The sequence below is a fragment of the Sardina pilchardus genome, chromosome 2, assembly GCF_963854185.1.
Source record: "Sardina pilchardus chromosome 2, fSarPil1.1, whole genome shotgun sequence".
NCBI classification, from domain to species: domain Eukaryota; kingdom Metazoa; phylum Chordata; class Actinopteri; order Clupeiformes; family Clupeidae; genus Sardina; species Sardina pilchardus.
The window spans coordinates 11,269,672-11,288,091 of record NC_084995.1 but is presented as its reverse complement, the minus strand read 5'-3'; the positions used below and the strand labels follow the sequence as shown (position 1 = coordinate 11,288,091).

At 44.9% G+C, this 18,420-nt stretch overlaps 2 protein-coding genes across 2 annotated transcripts in view; both read right to left on the bottom strand.

Moving 5' to 3' along the window:
* Positions 1-2,026: 2,026 nt before the first annotated feature.
* On the bottom strand, positions 2,027-9,709 carry LOC134100672 (uncharacterized). The gene is made up of 6 exons (XM_062554038.1): positions 9,623-9,709; positions 5,637-5,819; positions 3,981-4,474; positions 3,358-3,462; positions 3,181-3,228; positions 2,027-3,021 (listed from the first exon to the last, which is right to left on the bottom strand). The coding sequence occupies exons 3-6, from the start codon at positions 4,462-4,464 to the stop codon at positions 2,870-2,872; spliced, it is 789 nt and encodes a 262-aa protein (XP_062410022.1). The 5' UTR covers positions 4,465-4,474; positions 5,637-5,819; positions 9,623-9,709; the 3' UTR covers positions 2,027-2,869.
* A 2,287-nt stretch (positions 9,710-11,996) lies between these two features.
* The window catches only part of LOC134062892 (phospholipid phosphatase 2-like), a 27,851-nt gene continuing 21,427 nt past the window's right edge, over positions 11,997-18,420 (bottom strand). The window contains exons 3-7 of the mRNA XM_062518829.1: positions 16,631-16,782; positions 16,031-16,293; positions 15,157-15,214; positions 14,848-15,024; positions 11,997-13,777 (exon numbers count right to left, since the gene is read on the bottom strand). Coding sequence (XP_062374813.1) covers positions 13,625-13,777; positions 14,848-15,024; positions 15,157-15,214; positions 16,031-16,293; positions 16,631-16,782 — 803 coding nt within the window. The 3' untranslated portion in view covers positions 11,997-13,624. The remainder of the gene's footprint in view (positions 13,778-14,847; positions 15,025-15,156; positions 15,215-16,030; positions 16,294-16,630; positions 16,783-18,420) is intronic.

Genomic DNA, 18,420 nt, shown 5'->3' with positions numbered 1-18,420 from the left:
CCCTTTGCCTTTTTCTTTGCTTTGACAAATTTGTCGCGCAAAACTTTCCATCGCTGGCGACAAGTCTGCTCATCCTTCCCTAGCGTCTGTGCAATTTCCCTCCAGGAGTTCGGAAAGTGTCCTTGTACTCCCGCAGGGAAGGGTCGTACAGGTGAGGGTATCTCCTCACCTCCTCTGCCAGTCGTTCGTCCTTTGCCGCATCCAACAAGTGTTCTTCTGTCTCTGTTTGCTGCGTTTTAAGCGTTGTTTCTGTACGTGCTCCACCTACTGGAGGGTAGGGGTGCAACGGATCATCATTGATCCGTGATCCGTTAGGATCAGTATCTTCGGTTCGGCACACACATGATCCGCGGATTGATTTATAATAATTATTAATAATAATGTCCGTGTGTTCTTCTGAAGTAACATGCGTGTCCACAAGGCATGCTTCTAGTCCCTCCCTGCTCTGCTCCCCTAGCCTGCCTGCGCGTCTTTTCTGCTCTCACACACACGTTATTAGCGGTCATGCCATAACCAGCAATACATGGCTGCTAGTTTAAGTGCTGATGTGGCTGCATAGCAGCAGCACAATAATAGCCTAATATCAAGTTCGTTTGTGCTCACTTACATCTCAAGTTTGTTGCGCACCTACCTATGCTATGATATTTAGGTAATTTAGGCTTAGCCTACTGTTGGGTTCAATTGTCAGCAATAAGCTACGCAACATTGGCTAACTTGTACATCTGGAGATAGCTTGTGCTCACTAAAATCATAAAGGAGCATTGCAAGACACTCATCTCTTTTACGATCCCAGAAAGATTTTCTTCGACTTGTTAGTTTTATTAACATGTATTTTATCTAATGAAATACCCTTGTCATCATGCACTATATCCAACTTATCAAGAATAAAACCGTGAGACTGAAGCCTAATTACCCTCACGTATTTCTTAAGCGACAGGGACTCAATTACACACACCTCCTATGCGCACTCCTCCACACCACATTAAAGATAACTAAATCAGTAGGCCTACACAAATGACTAAACATTTGTAGCTACTAGTAATTATGCAGATTGTGTGTGGAGGGTCAAGCAGAATCTTGGATGGCCACTGGTGTGAATGATCACACAATATTCAATATAAGGTGATTAAACACCAAATCAACTAAAATGGTAAAAAAAAGCATCGAAAAAGTCATTCTTGACTTAGTATCGGTATCGAAACAATAATTTTGGTATCGTGACAACACTAGCCTACTTTAAACACATGCTGAAAGTGCTTGAGCCACGTTTCAACATCCCGTCAAAGACAAAACTATGTTTATTTGTCTTGTCTTTCTTTTTTTTTTTTTTTTGCTGATCCGAAAAATGATCCGATCCGTGACTCTTGATCCGAGGAACGATCCGAACCGTGACTTTTTCGATCCGTTGCACCCCTACTGGAGGGGCGTGTTTACAGCAGTTCCGTTTCACACATGCGCAGTCTACGCGTTTTTGGTCGACTCAAAGACGCGACGCATGCCGTAAAAATGACGCAATTCTCGTCACGCGCTCACCAGTGCCGTGTGTGCGTGACGCAGACGGAGGAGTGTGCCAGAGCCTTAAGGTGGCTCAACAAGTAATTAGGTTTAGGGGGGCAATTACTATTTCACATGGTGATAGGTTTTGAGTAACTCTTTACCTTCAATGAAATAAATGATAATGCATTTGTCTTTACTCCCATTGTCTTTGTCTTTGTCTTAAAATTAGTTGGATGATCGGAGACACAAATATGCAAAAATAGAAGAAATTGGGAAGAAGGTAAACATTTTTTCACAGCACTGTATGTTGCATTAAGATGTAAATTATGATTGTGCCTTTGGACTTCTATATGCTATGTTACATGTAGACTACATGTGATTCCCTCAAGGCCAAAAGTACAAGACACACACTAGCCTCTGTAAGTTGTGTGTGCGCCACCCAGTGGGCATATTTTGTAACTGTAAGAAGCTGCATATTTAACAAAGCCAAGCAGTGTTAGGAACATTCCTTATATTTTGTACATTTTAATGTTTATAGAAACCACATTCACACACCCATTCAAGAAGCAATTTTTAAGTAAAAATACATGTAAGTTGAGAAGCTTGCTCTAAACCCTTAGTCTAGTGAAGAGGGACAGTGTCGTCCAAATCTTCCCACATACCACAATTGAACTAGCTGTCATGACTAGTTGTCATAGTCTGCCAAGCATATGTGACCTGACAGACAGGTGCACAGCTCTGACCAAGGGTGTTTTACTGTATATTGGTAATTTCACATTTGCACATGCAATGCTGTAAAAGTCTTTGTTTTCTTTATGCTGTCCCAAACACACCCAGTCAATCAATTCTCTCCACACACAATAATGTGTAACTTTGTTGTTTTGAAATAGAAAATAGAGCTGCCTTGCACATTGTTTGTTAGAAAATAATTACAAAGTAAACTGTCACATTGACAACAAGACAAAACAGTTATTATTCCTTGTGATTGCACACTTTTGCTTACTTCTCTTTTCGCAATTTGGAATGTGAGGTGAATTGCAATGAAATTGCTATCAGATCCTTCCTTCGAAATATCCGAGTGCTCTAAAAATTACGATGTAGTCACATCAATTGTATAATGTTGTACATGACAGAGCAGGCATTGTGACAGAAATAACAACCAATAGATTTTTTTCCATAACAAAACAAATATTTTCCACAATAAAAATGATGATATGTTCTAGAGAGTAAACAGACTAGCCTAGATCACTGACATGTCAGACCAAGCTCCTTGCAAAGACCAGGCTCCTCTTTTTTAAGGAGAGACAGAAATCTCTCACAGGCCTTTTCACCCTTCTTATGCACCATGTCAACCAGGCAGGTCACCTGGTCCTCAGTCACACTGAAGCAGAACTTCATTCCTCTCTCTGCCCTTAATGACGGGGGGCTTGTCAGAGGTGGGTTTCTGAAGGCCATCCAGTACTGCTTTCAGAGTGGCGTCATTTATCCTGTTTATGAGTTCACATCGAATATTGAACACTTGATCTGTGGGGAGATTATTGTATGTTATGTTTACCGGTATGTTATGACAAATGTTGTATATTTTCAACAACAACTGTGTTAACTCAACATCTTATTACACAACAACATCTTATTTATCACAGATTTGTCTCTGACAGCGTTTGCTCTCCTCCCACTCCTTACCTGTGGCTTTCAGTGTAGATGCTGCAGATTCCTGACTCACAGGAGGACCTGTGTAGAAGCAATGACAGTCATCTTTTTTTACTGCAGTTGATACTGTATCTACAAACAAGCTTTTGACTTTCTCCTATATTTTTGACCAATCTTACATGTTGTCAATGACTACAGAAGGCTACTTGCCTGCTCCCACAGCGACCTTGATGTCATGCACGTCTCTTTGTAAAGCGCTCATTTTCCGGTCAGTGGCATCCACCACGTCCTTGGTTTCCTCAGCTAATGACAGCACTGTGTAGACAAAGGGATGAATTCACTTGGTACACACACTACTACATTATGTGCAGGTATATGAAATCTGTCACAACAACAAGATATTATTCATTACATTATTACACATTATGACTCTTACACCACTGTTCTCTTTCAACAAGGCAGACAATGCCAGCTAAGGCAACATGCAAATAAAAAAGTGATCATTCCCAGAAATCAATAGAATGGTTCTCATTCATAGGGACCATTGGGTCCTTGGTTATGTTATGGTTATGATTATGTCCAAATATTAATTCAACACATTGCTTTAATGACACAATGACATACTGTTTTGGACACCATGCCATGACGTGTTAATGATATTGCCAAAGTATTTTCTGGCTATAACCTACAGTCCTGCTTAGTTTTTCACGTAGTTCTTATTAGATTATAAATTGGTTTGAGGACAAACAGCTGTAAATTATGAAATGGAACTGGACGAAGACTCATATATGCTCATATACAGTATACAGAATATGCATATGAGGACGCCTTACATTTCTCCCATTCCTGCTCATCAATCTTCATGTCTTCAAAATTCTCCTTGAGAATCCTTTGATCATTAAACACATCTTCAAGAATCTTCTGTTGTTTTGCTCGGTCCTTGTGTTCTAGCACTTGTAGGCAGGCACAGAGGTGATGTGATGCCTCTGTCAGGTGCAGGTTCACCTCATCAAAATCTTCCTTCAAGGTTTTTGCATTGAATGTCTTCTTTATCCAGTGGGTTTTCTCATACTTTTCCATCAGTGTCTCAGCTTCCTCCAGTACTTTGTTGACCACATCAAGGGCCTTCTGCACAACCTCTTCTTTCACACCCTGTTCAGCCAAAACCAGTGGATCCACTACAGCTTTCACACGGTCTGCCAAACGTGCACAGCGTTTCTTGTTCTTCTTCACCTGCATTAACTGGCTATGAATGGCCATTCCTTTGCTAACAATGTCTGGAATGGCTTTTGCTACTGTTAAAGTAATGGTTGCCATAGCTGGAAGTCTTCAGAGAGAGAGAGAGAGAGAAGGAGAGAGACACACACAAATGAACAGAGTGAGGAGGGAAAAGCATTGCCTTTTCTTACAATGACACCCTCTGGTCTGTGTAGAGTTGTACATCTCAAAAGACAAATGTCCACTTACTCTTAGATAACTTCAAGGTCTGTTGATCTTTTTGCACTTGTGTTGGGCCCCCACCATCAACTTCAAGGCAGCGCTGCCTTGCTTGACCCTGACCCTGACCCTAATCCTAGCGCCTCCCTGCTTTGAAGACAATGATGGGGGTCCGAAAGACCATATAGTATATCTCTTTTTGTAGACTAAAAGAACAAACTTTTAACAACAATTCCACTGAATTCTTCACTTAAAGCAACACTAAAGCACTTCTCCTCTGTTGCAAGCATACTATTTGTTTATAATGTCCACAGACAAGGTAGAGTATGTTACATAAGTTTAAGTATGATTTACATAGTGGGGTTATAGGGCTGCGAAGCGAATGCAGAAGTGCCGTTCACCCTGTTATGAGTTGATGAACCGCTGAAATGATTTTGGAAACATCATTTTAAGGTACAAATACTTTTTAGTGTTGCTTTAACATTTATCTCAGTGAAAGCTCTCTTAAGGCAGTGTAATAAGGCGGGAGCTTTTCTATAATAACTTTGTTTATTGTGTTATTTCCGTCAGGTCTGACTGGCTGCACAGCATTCAAACACAGTCACTTCCTGTTAATTGCCTCCCACACCTAAGTGTTTACATTACTCAATCAGAAATGCAGCTGACTAGTGAGAGTCAGGAAAAATGCATTAAAACTTTCCCCTCAGATTCAAGGTCTGCAATTCTAATAGAAATTAAGCTCTAATAGAAATTCTACATTGTGTTTAACTTCATCACAGACTGTGATTAACAAGTGATTCACAGTACTGTATGTTTTTACACTGATCATCTTTTTGAAAGCTGTTTTAAGAAAGTACAAATGCCTGGCATTCTATTGCTCAAATTTCTGGCATGATGTTCATAAGTCTGGCCAAGTCTGAAAACATTACAGGTCATTCATGTACATTAGAATATATGTATGGGATCAGAATTCTGCATTCATAGACAGCACAGTACATGTTGTACATATGTACAGTAGAACTTCCCTTTGTTGTGTATATAGCAAGCCTTACCTTATGCCTTGAAGTGTCTGTGCTGTCTTTTGAGGTCAGATTAAAGTTTTTTAAAGACTTCTGTCGTTTCAGGCTGTCGGTGTGGCTTTCGCTTTTCGTTTGTTTAGCACACAACCACTCCCAGCTCCCAGCTCATTTCCTGTGAGATGTACATATCTCAACTCAACTTTAGTCCTCCCCCTCCTGTTAAAAGAGATAAGGACCAGATGTGCAGCGTGTTCTGACATGAAAACCATAATTCCAGCCTGAACTGCCCTCCTGGAAAAAGTAGCCTACACAATGCTGAAGACACTGTTCTAAATTATTATATTACTTTATGTTGGAACGTTGTGAAGAATGACTTCACACCTATCTTGGGTGAAGGGTTTCCACATTGTGCCTAATTCCATTACTCTTGTTTTATTCTAAAAGTCCACTAGGGGGGCACTATAGGCCTAACCATAAATCCTACCAATCGTCTCCACAGTTGAAACCTGACCCCCGAAACCTGACCCTCGAAACTGTGTGTGCATGTGCGCCTGCATGTGTTTGTCTGTATGGGAGCCTCAGCCAGCAACTGATACACTCAGGAAACAGCAGAGTTAACTGGTGACTTGATGGATGACACAAAGCTGCATATTTATCCATGTAGGTCAATAACTCAACCACTGAGGTGGAGATAAACATAAACTCCCTGTTTTGTGGATGACACCACCGTCATTGGTTTGATCCCGAATGGTGGTGAGTCTGCTTATAGGCAGCTGGTGGAGCTACTGGTCCAGTGGTGCAGTCAGAACCACTTGGAGCTTAACCCCAAGAAGAGTCCCCCTCTAGGAATTCCTTTAGGTTCCTGGTATCAACCATTTCACAGGACCTAAAATGGTCTCCCCACATTGACACTATCCAAAAGAAGGCCCAGCAGAGGTGGTATTTCCTGAGACATCTAAGGAAGTTTGGTCTGACTAAGGAGCTGCTGACCACTCTCTTCTCAGCGATCATTCATCTGATCATGTCATCTGCACCTCCATCACTGTCTGGTTTGGGTCAGCTGACAAACGGGACAGGGCCAGACTGCAACGGACAATTAGAGCTGCAGATTATTGGAGCTGACAAGCTGACCTCCCCTCTGTCCAGGACCTGTACCAGTCCAGGGTAAGGAAAAGGGCAGCACAAATCTCTACAGATCCCTCACATCCTGGTCACAAACTGTTTAACCTCCTTCCCCCCGGTGGACGATACAGGGCACTGTTCGCCAAAACCAGCCGATACAAAGACAGCTTCTTCCCCCAAGCACTCACTCAGAAATAACACCCACCCTTTCAGCAAACAAAGTCACTCAACCTGTTCTGCTCATCTATCTCATGCTCTTCAATCTTACAGTTACAATATTGTTATTAATACATTATCATTGCACTATACTTATATTTAATCTTAAACCTCAGTTTGATATTGCACTATACTTACCCTCAATTCAATTAATATTATCTTGCTTGTGCCTGATGAGGTGTCCACAACCATGGCAGCCTTGACAGGGACAACAAGGCGGTGGACATTCCCAGCTGCATTCCCCCTCCAGACAGTTGCATTACTCTATCCCACCCACAGTCAAAGTGTCTATTTACTTGCAAATATACTGTACATACTGTGTTTATTCTTATAGCCTTACTCTACTGCCTTTCATTCTATCTTACTGCTCTGGGTTTTTTTTTTTATTCTTTTATGTTTTATTTGTTTGAGTGTTTGAGAGCAAAGTCAGTTAGCCGGAGTCAAATTCCTTGTTTAGTCAGAGAAACAGGTCTGCTTGGAGTGCTCAAGGTGTAAATTGGTGCTCTTCGGTGCAGGGATTCCAGATCTAGAAAATGAAGAGGGGTCCGAGGCGCTCAGAAAAGGATGCATATAATGATGAGGGCCAGCTCGGCCGAAACACGCAAGCATGTATTTTTCTTTTTTGAGTGCCTCGTGTCTCTCTTCATTTTCAAATTCCTTGTTTGTTTACGCAAACCTGGCCAATAAAGATAATTCTAATTCTGTTTTTTGATATTTTTTGATATGACAAATGTTAAATGTTCAGGGGCCTCATTTATAAAAATGTTGCGTAGAAACCATCATTCATTTGATTTTAGACCATTTCTGAAACGATCATACGTGTGATTCAGTGAAAAACAAATGTACTGTAGGCACAAAAAAAAAACGTGTGTACGCCACTCTTCCACTTGCCAATTATAAATCACCAATGAACATGAACTTGTGCACAGCTGGATGGTTTTAGGCCTTGTGAACACCCCTTCATCAATATCATTAGAGTGAATATATTTTGAAAAAACGTCATAGGCCTAGCCTATGCCATCTGATGTTCAGCTTATGTTTGTGCACTGTCTGAATAGCCAACTAATTACCCACTAAAGATGGACATGCAGATCATGTCTGCACCACGTGCAAACCAGGGCCCTGTAACTCGAAGCACACGTTAGCTGCTCTTAGACCTTACGCATATCTTAAGCCTATCGTAAAAAGATACGCATGTAACTCAAATGATTCGCAAGTCTACGTGTAACGTAACTTAAGACAAAAGTTACGACTGCTTCATACCACACGTAACGCTGTCGTAAGTGTCTGAACAACCTAGGATAACAAGGCTACTGTCGATTGCATTCATGCTTGCCCTTTTGCATTCTCTTCACCTCCGTTATTTTAGCAATTGAGCATTCGTTTCCTGCCATTTATAGGCGCGTCTTGTGTGCTCCTCACCCAGCTGTTTACGGTTTCTGTTTTCACGTCCCAAATCTTCTTTCTAGAATGTATCTTTGTGTTCGTCAGCTTGAGAATAAAATGTTTAATAAAAATAACTAAAAAAATCCCTCTACCTAAGTGACAGTTAATTAATTAGGCAGCTGTAAGAGCTTCCATTCCTCAGCTGTAACAGCAGCTTGGACGAACAGCATTTTCAAGTTGTCAGGGGGGAAACGGACGCTGATTCCCTCGTTACTACAACATTTACAGTGGTTGCTCTTTCGAGTTACAGTTTAAGTTGCGTGCATCTCACGTGTGACTTGCGACAAGTTTCAGTTACACCCGGATCGTTATGATTTACGAGTTCGTAAGCCATGCGTAACGTAAAGTTAAGTTTGATTTTTCGAGTTACAGGGCCCAGGTCCGCTATTTGAACGTCTAATCATGACCCCATCAATAGGTAACCTTTATGGACGTTATACAGAGGTCCTGTAGATGTCAATAGTGGACGTCGGAAAAAAGATGTTGTCTGGCGTTACAGTCTGCACCTTCAGAGGACCAAAATTGGTCAGAGGACCCTGCTTTCTTTCAAGAATTGAATAATGTTACCTACATTATTCAAATGGTCATTATCAATGTATAGGCTATTAGTCTACTAATAATAGCACACACACACACACACACACACACACCAGCACCACCAGTAGAATGTCAGAGGAGGTGTTTGTGGACAATTCTACATGGTCTAGCATTTTGACACTTTTACATTAGGAACGCTCCATGTTAAGTAGTAAAATAGAAAAAAAAGATTATAAAGCTACACACCTCCCAATTAACTAATGGCCTTTTCAGAAATAGCTGATGTGTCCCTGAATTTACTTCAGTCTGATGACATGTGCTCCCATTTGTACTGTTGATCGTGAAATCCAAAAAGCAAGTTGAGGATGGCAGACTTTACGGCCCGTCTGTCGTTGAATGGCCACACAGTGGCGCTAGAGATCCTTCAGAACAATTTGTGTGTGTGTGTGAGAGAGAGTGACAGTGAGAGAGTGAGTGAGTGTGTGTGTGTGTGTGTGTGTGTGTGTGTGTGTGTGTGTGTGTGAGAGAGAGAGAGAGAGAGAGAGAGAGAGAGATGGAGTGGAAGTGGAGAATCTACAGTTGTCAGCTTTTTCTGTGCACTTAACTACTGGGCTGCCATTTTAATGTGAGGGGCACCATTTGTTCAGCAGCGCGGTGTTTCTGCCAGAGCACAATGGGAAGGCATAAATCACACTTACACACTGCAGTTCCTTTCCCATGGTGCACTGTGAGGGTCGGGGGTGAGGACCTCCATCTCAGCGTTCCGGAGTAGGACAGGAGATGATGCCCTTTAGGAGAGCAGGAAGTAGTTATCTGGAGCGGCTAAAAGTGTCGCACAGTAACCAAGTGACAACCGTGAGAAACAGGAGAGCATCGACCCTGAACGCCAGGCTGAGTCATGACACCCTCACCTCTCTCAGTTCCTGTTTGAGCAGAGATTCTCGTCTGTGATGCTACAATACACTTCCCCCAAGCTCACGCACGCACGCACACCTCTTACCTATCACCACACACACACACACACACACACACACGGAAGAGAAGACTGGATCCAGCTTTGTTAATGGATGTCTTAAAATGTTTATGCATCAAAGAAAGAACTTGCAAACTTAAAAACACAACAAACAAATAAAAAAAAACTCACAAAAACACAAAGATGATGCTATGCATGACGTCCTTCCAGAAAAGGACATGGTGGGAGACAAAGAGTATGTCATGAACTGCGTGTAGTCCAGTGATGTCAGGCCTTTGGCACACAGATGCCACTTGGTGAGGGGGCACAGATGCCATTGAGTAGGTAAGACACATACGAATCAGGCTAGTTGTGACAGGGTAAAGTCAGGTGTGATGGGGTAAAGTCAGGTGTGATGGGGTAAAGTCAGGTGTGACGGGGTAAGGCCAGGTGTGACTGTAAGAATGGGGTAAGGCCAGGTGTGATGGGGTAAGGCCAGGTGTGATGGGGTAAGGCCAGGTGTGATGGGGTAAGGATGGGGTAAGGCCAGGTGTGATGGGGTAAGGCCAGGTGTGATGGGGTAAGGATGGGGTAAGGCCAGGTGTGATGGGGTAAGGCCAGGTGTGACGGGGTAAGGCCAGGTGTGATGGGGTAAGGCCAGGTGTGACGGGGTAAGGATGGGGTAAGGCCAGGTGTGATGGGGTAAGGCCAGGTGTGATGGGGTAAGGATGGGGTAAGGCCAGGTGTGATGGGGTAAGGCCAGGTGTGATGGGGTAAGGCCAGGTGTGATGGGGTAAGGCCAGGTGTGACGGGGTAAGGCCAGGTGTGATGGGGTAAGGCCAGGTGTGATGGGGTAGTGATGGGGTAAGGATGGGGTAAGGCCAGGTGTGATGGGGTAAGGCCAGGTGTGATGGGGTAAGGCCAGGTGTGACGGGGTAAGGCCAGGTGTGACGGGGTAAGAGCAGGTGTGATGGGGTAAGGATGGGGTAAGGCCAGGTGTGATGGGGTAAGGATGGGGTAAGGCCAGGTGTGATGGGGTAAGGCCAGGTGTGATGGGATTCCTCTCCAGTCCTGGGGCATTATGAGACGGCTTTGGTGATCATCACCAGGTGCATATGGTATGAGCAGGTCATGGCCAGAGCACATAGCGGAGTCGGTCCTCCAGAGGTCTGGTCATCACAGAACAGGCACATCCTTCACTCTGGCATCGGCCGCATCCTCGTCCATCCCCCACCTCTCTGGCCCAGCCGGTGGCCTGTATGGGAGAAGACACCCAGTGCTGGCTGGGGTGACCAAGGTCTCCATCATGAGTCCATCATGAGTTGATGTGGTCAGCTGAAGGCAGGGTGTGGGTGAGCGCAGGGCTGTCAATATGAGGCCACGTCATTAGTGCCTGCGTGTAAATGAACTTCACTGGATTGACTCACTGAAATCATCCCAATACAACGTGACCAGGCATGCTCTAGTCCCCCACACAATTTACCATTAACCCTTTATGGGAGCGAAATTGTGAACGTCCAGATTACCCCCCATCCCCCAGGTTAACTCCATGAGCTCTACTGTAGTATGTGATTGTCCAGATCGTCTTGCCTGGTTAACCCTTTGTGTGCTGCTGCTCCTCTCTGCCGTGGCCCCACACGACCCGCTGAGGATACCTCTCTCCGCCGTGAACTGGAGCGACCCGGTCAAGCCACGGCGTGCCGTGCAGCTCTGCGCTGGTTGACCTGCCACCCCGCGGCACAATGGGCTGGCATTTACGTTGGCACGGGGACAGAGGGTGGCACGGCGCGGGGGGGAGAGAGAGAGAGCGAGAAGGAGCGCGAGGGAGAGAGACAGTGAAGTGTCCCTTCCTGTGTGGCGGGCAGGGGGGCCTGGTGTCAGATGCAGGAACACTGCGCTTCCTGTTTTTGAAGGGAGAGTCTTGGAATGTGACGAGTGTGGAGGCGATAGAGTTGACACAGTGTCACCTCTTACATTCCAGCAGAGAGAGAGAGAAAGAGAGAGAAGGAAAGAGGAGGGAAAGAGAGAAGGAGGGAAGGAGGGAAGGAGATAGAGAAGATCCTGGGAACACTCAGAGACCAGAACACACAGTCCACAACTAATTACAAGAAACAGAATAATGACTTGTGTCGCTTTGCATCTTTTAAGTGAAAAACATTCAGGTCTACATGACTGGTACAAACAAACACACAAACACACATACAGTATAGAATGAGTACTGAGAATAATGGCATAAAATACATCTTGACTGAATATGGGGTGCAGTTGCTATCAGAATAAATATGCCTCACGGGTGTGTACAGACAATACAGCATGGGCGTCTAGACAAAGACTGGTGAAGATACAAAACATGGTTATACAGACAGGAAGAGTACACGCAGGCTTGCTGTCCAAGTAGTCCATCTAACAGACCTGCAACAACAGTCAGGGTTCCATCGGTTACAGAATGAGAATAACAACACACACTGTTAAAACAAGGTGGCACGATCTAGTAATATAACTCCAGGAGTGTTTCTTAGAACTTCCCAGGCGCTGTTGTCTAAGTTGGTAATATTGTCCAACAAGTGTTATTCAGTGTTTTTGTCTCACTAACACACACACTAATCGAGAACAAATTTAACTGTGTGAGTTTACATACATTGTTTCACATCTAAATGGCAGACAGTAGTTTGTGCTCTCAGAAAATGCACATGAGCAATTGTTCTTACGCACACACGCACCACACACACACACACACACACACACACACTATCACTCTACCCAGTGTGAGTCTTGCACAGTTCTGGCTCAGCCCAGACACGGGTCCAAGTGAGTTCATGTTTGGGATTTCAGCCCAGATCAAACAGAACTAAACCAGCGCGACTGAGTGACCATTAGCTAATGTATCCAGACTATCGATACAGCACTGCTTCTTTATGTTAATGGCACCCTCATGATGGATTAGCATGAGTGCCAATGCACAGTGTTAAGTACAAATGAATTAGACATAAACGTGGCACTAAAATACGGGATAATAGAATAAAACAGGCATATAAAGACACCGTTCTACAAAAACAACAAAATAATATTCCACAACAACAGGCTCTACTACTAGCCAGCAACTATCAAAACATTATGGAGATCAGAAAAATTACAAACAATTTCAAAACAAACCTATGAAGGCACTTTGAACATGGCTGTGGATTAAAAAAAAAAGACAGAGCCTTTTCGCATCCAGCCCTCTTGAAATCCAGAAATCTTGCCATCGTAGTCTGTTGCTGTAGTTGCTAACCTACAATGACCTATGACCTTTCAGAACATCAGCAACGCAGGGGAAGAGGCCGCTTACTCAGCTGCTGGGAGACCACCCGCGGTTTGCGTACAGCAGTCATCAGCCATTCAAAGAACAATAAAAGAGTGTTATAAAATAAGCCATGCTTGTTCACCATTCACACTCTTGCACATTTGTACACACATAGTCACTCACAAACACAAAAAAGAAACACACACACACACACACACACACACACACACACACACACACACACACAGTGATCATAAAGCATAATAGCCAGGTGACTGACTGAATAGTTCAGTGATGCAAGTCCATGTAAGTGTCTGTACTTGATTAGATTGTGTGTGTGTGTGTGTGTGTGTAAAGTAGTATGAAAATATGTGTATAATGTGCATAAAAAATATTAAAATATATGCATGTGAGGACATTTATAGTGTGTGTGTGTGTGTGTGTGTGTGTGTGTGTGTGTAGGCTTCACACAGGTCCCGGGTAGCTGTAGTGGTTGTTGGCCCGGTCGGTCTCAGCAATTTGCAGTCTGGGCTTCCTCTCCAGATCCTCACTTTCTCCAGAATCCGATCGTACACAGAGGGGGGGACGGATTTTAAAGAAGTCCGACACGTAACGCACCTGTCCACACACACACAAACACACACACACACACACACACACATTTACTCTTTTGGTAGGTGCTTGTGTAACATTTGAATAGGAAAACACATTTCAACAGAAGATAACTGTTGATTTTGATAAGTAAACATTTAGAGAGACAGCTCATGTGTCTCTTATCGCCCTTTACCTTGCAGACCAGACAGCTTAGTTTACATCCAACTGCATAGAATGTCATAGCCTGGAAAACCATGACTCTGACTTCGCGGAGAGTCTGGCCTAGATCCATTCGGCAACATTTATTTCCTAGTTGGTGGACGCTTGTCTGAAGTTTGAAATCATTGGGGTTCAATCACTAACCTTTGGTAATGGCTTATGTTGGCTAACCACCATTAGTCATTTACCAAAGCAAGGCTGCCTCAAGCAACAACTGGAATATGAGTAAATATGCAATGGGTGCATCTAGGCATTTTGGTGTTCATGACCTTGGTACAGGAGGATGTGGCAGTGGTGTTGTACTGTAGCAGAGCCCGTTTACAGAGAGCCTGTTAATTTCCTATGAACTGCCACTGGATCGAACCGGTTGCAGTTCACCCACAGAATCTTGAATGGGAGATGTATTTTTCCACTTGCAAATCGCCAAAAAACTTCTATTGTAGTTTTCACAACGACTGTATGGGTTTTCCATCAAACACGAAACAAACAAATACCCATCTTACAGGGTGGGCCGGTTTTGCCCTTAACATGCTAGCATTCTGCTAATGAATGCGGACTGGGCAGTGAAGCACCATAGCCTCGCCAGTGCCCTCGAGGTCATCTGCAGCCAGTCTCGGAAACAGGAAGTGTTCTGAGAGCGAAAGCTCTCCTCCTATTACAAATTACCTGGCTATAGCATGGCATTGATACAGGGGATGTACAGAGGTGTTACATGTGCTGCAATATGACACTGGTACAGAGAGATAGGTATAGGAGGTGGTGTTGTGGTGTTGTTGTGTTGTGTTGTGTTGTGGTTGCTGTTGTTGTTGTTGTTGTTGTTGTTGTGGTGTGGTGTTGTTGTTGTGGTGTGCTGTTGTGCTGCAGCAGGTACTCACATTGAGGATGGCTATGAGCGCCCCCTGCAGGAGCCCCACCAGCACGTCGCTCCAGTGGTGCTTGTAGTCGGAGACGCGCGTGTAGCCCACATAGACGGCAAAGGCCACCAGGAAGAACTGGATTGTGGGACGCAGGAGTCGAGCCCACTTGGCCACCATGCGGGCCTGGACGTACAACTGCACACGGGGGTGGGGGGGGGTGGGGGGGTCAGAGTGTTGATGTATTACACTATGGTCATGAACAGCCTGCATGTTAAATAAAAACGCTCACTGAAACGACAGTACATAACAGTTCATAACAGCACTCACTGCAAGGAAGAGCATGCTATACATGCCGAAGGAAGAGTGTCCGGAGTAGAAGGACAATCTGCAAACAAACAAACAACGGAATCAGACTAAACAAATCCAACCAAACAATAAAAATGGTTCCTCTTCCCTCACAATCTCACCATGGCCTACAGCAGTGCCGCACTTCCCGTTTCACAAGACTGCCTCATCTACCAGCGTACCACACACACACACACACACACACATACACACACCTAGCCAGGACACTCTCTCTCTCTCACACTCACACACACACTCTCACATACACACACACACACACACACACACACACACACACACACACCCCTCACCAGGACTCTCTCTCACTCTCACTCACACACAACACACACACACACACCACCTGGACTCTCACCTGAGGAGTTAAGGCCCGTTCACACCAAGAACGATAACGATAACGATAACTATAAACAAACATCGCTCTCATTAATATGAATGACAACGTTCACACATAAACTATAACGACATGAAGAACGATATCGTTGTTGATCACTTTCAGAGCGATTTTGAGATGATAAAAAGCTAACAGCCAATCAGAACCCATAGGCCTAATATTCTAGCCATCACATTCATTAACATGAGGAGAGACTTTTCTTATCGTTGGCCAGTGTGGATGATTTTATCGTTATCGTTATAGTTATCGTTATCTTTCTTGGTGTGAACGGCCCTTTACACTCACCTAAATGTCCTGATTACACAGAAGGAGGGGGGGGGACTGTCTGGATTTGGGAATTACCATAACCCCCCCCCCCCCCCAACCCATGCGCACACACACACACACACACACACACACACACACGTGCATACTAACACGCACCACTCCAAATGCCCCCCTCACCTGGACTCGGTGACGTTGCGGTGGTACCCGGTGCAGTTGATATTCAGCATGTAGCCCTGACAGGTAACGGGCGCGCACACGGCGATGAAGTTGGGCCGTGGCCGGCCAATGGTGAACTTGGCCAGATCAGTCAGGGACTGGCTGATGCAGGCGCCGAACACGAAGGTGCCCACCACCTTGTAGAGCGCCGACACGTACCGGTTGAAGCCAGAGTTGGAGTGCAGCTGCTTGGTGTACACCAGGTAGGCCTCACCAGACATGATCTGCACGGGTGGGGAAAGAAGAGACACTATTCAATCGGAGCTCTGTGTGTGTGTGTGTGTGTGTGTGTGTGTGTGTGTGTGTGTGTGTGTGTGTGTGTGTGTGTGTGTAAGTGTGTGTGTGTGTGTGTGTGTGTGTGTGTGTGTGTTAGTCTGTTTGTTTTTACTATTATTATCATTATTATTACTACTACTGAGTGGAACTGCTTGGTGTACACAAGAGTGTGTGTGTGTGTGTGTGTGTGTGCTTTTGTTGAACATGTTCTAAGAGTGGGTGTGGGTGTGTGTGAGTGTTTTGTTTAGCGTATATGTAGTGTTTATGTATGTCTAAGTAACTCACAATGATGATTGAGCAGGAGATGGTGACAGCGGCCATCATGCCATGGGAGATGGTGTCAGACTTGTAGGGGTAGCGGATGCTCTCGTCGTCGCAGTAGATGCCCCTCTGGTACGGCCGGAACACGATGGTCATGATGATGAAGGGCATCGCCGCTGGGAACGAAGGGGGAAAAAAACGTTAAGAAAGGAATCTAGTCATAAAAGGCTTAATTCCCTGCACTGCTTTTTGACCTGTGTTCTGCTCAAAATTAGTCCCTGTAGTTCCTGTTAAAACAGTTTTCCCTTGTAGCTACTGACTTTGTGATTACCCTAAGGAGTTCAGGCTTTGAGCTCTTTTTAGCATCTTGAGACAATGTGAATTGTTTATGATGCTATATAAAGGAATTGAATTATGTATTCATGTTGCATTACAATGTGGGGCTTCAGAAAGGAAGAAAAATGTGGAGACAGGAAATAGAATATGGTGACAGGAAGTCGTATGTGCCATGACTGACTCAGTGGATACGCACTACCAAGATACCACTCTGCCCTTTTCCACCAACAGAGAGCCGGTTCCATTCTCATTCGCGGAACCAACATTTCAACTGTTCGGAGCATTTGATCAAACGAAAACACTGCAGATGTTGATGCCAAATGGCATGCCAAACCAGGGCCAACTCAGAACCGGCCTTATCCCAGGCCCAGCTCTCCTCAGGGTTGCAGATCAGTACCAGGGGCAAAACTGCTTGAAGGTCAGCGTCCATCAGAGTTGCATCTGCAGCAACCAAAGACTGACCGCCTCCCTCCCTTGTTTAAGGAGCAACGGCATAGTCAAAGAGCGCTCGAGTTCGCGGGCCAAATCACACAGTTTGGCCAAACGCTCACTCAGAGGAACAAACAGCCACTTCAGAGGGCACGCACACAAAGGAGCCGCACGGAGCCCAAGTGCTAATGGGGGGTCAGGGGGTCGGGGGGGTGGGGGCGGTGGGGCTCAGGGGACGGCCGGGTTATCTGGCTGACATTCAGGCAACATTCAAGCTTATTTTTAACGGAACTGAACAATGGCATAAGAAAAGGCACGGGCCAAAATAACTGTAAAGCTGTCGGCTGAAATTGATGACGCAGGACAATGCGGAACGTTTGGGAATCACGGGTTCCGGAAGTCATTAAAAAAAACAACTGTATTTCTATCCCTTTCAATTGAGAGAGAGAGAGAACTTGAGAATGTGAAAGGACAAAAGAACAGCAACAGTTGCACAATTGGAGCTGCTGTCGCCGTGGCCGCCAGCCTGGAACAATGTAATCTGGAGCGCCATTGGCCAGCGAGGGCTTCCTGTCTCCACCAAAGAATGTCCACGCAGGCTGAAGGACACATCACAGAGTGTCCTCTGAGGAAGCCACAGATAAGATAGAGCCCCTCACCGAGGAGTGACAGCCTTGTCATCTCTCTCTCTGTGTGTGTGTGTGTGTGTGTGTGTGTGTGTGTGTGTGTGTGTGTGTGTGTGTGTGCGCGCGCCTGTGTGTGCATGCATGTGCACATGTATGTGAATGGGAGAGTGTGTGTGTGTGAGAGAGAGAGAGAGAGAGAGAGAGATTCAGAGTGACAGTGGGTGAACTCCCAGACTGATAGTGAGAGATGGGCTGGGTCACAGTGCGAGGGCACATCAGGAAGCCATATCTCTCCTATAGGACACAACAGACTTCCTGAAGTTCCTCTGCTCTTCATCATATGCCTCAGATGTATGTGTGTGTTTGTGTTTGTGTGTGTGTGTGTGTGTGTGTGTGTGTGTGTGTGTGTGTGTGTGTGTGTGT

What these genes read in the sequence shown, in the direction of transcription:
- LOC134100672 (XM_062554038.1), bottom strand. Translation starts at nt 4,464, where the DNA reads ATGGCAACCATTACTTTAACAGTAGCAAAAGCCATTCCAGACATTGTT. An exon ending in CAAGGTCGCTGTGGGAGCAG is followed by an intron (nt 3,229 to 3,357) that starts GCAAGTAGCCTT and finishes GCTTCTACACAG; the next exon opens with GTCCTCCTGTGAGTCAGGAA. An exon ending in ATCTACACTGAAAGCCACAG is followed by an intron (nt 3,022 to 3,180) that starts GTAAGGAGTGGG and finishes ATCTCCCCACAG; the next exon opens with ATCAAGTGTTCAATATTCGA.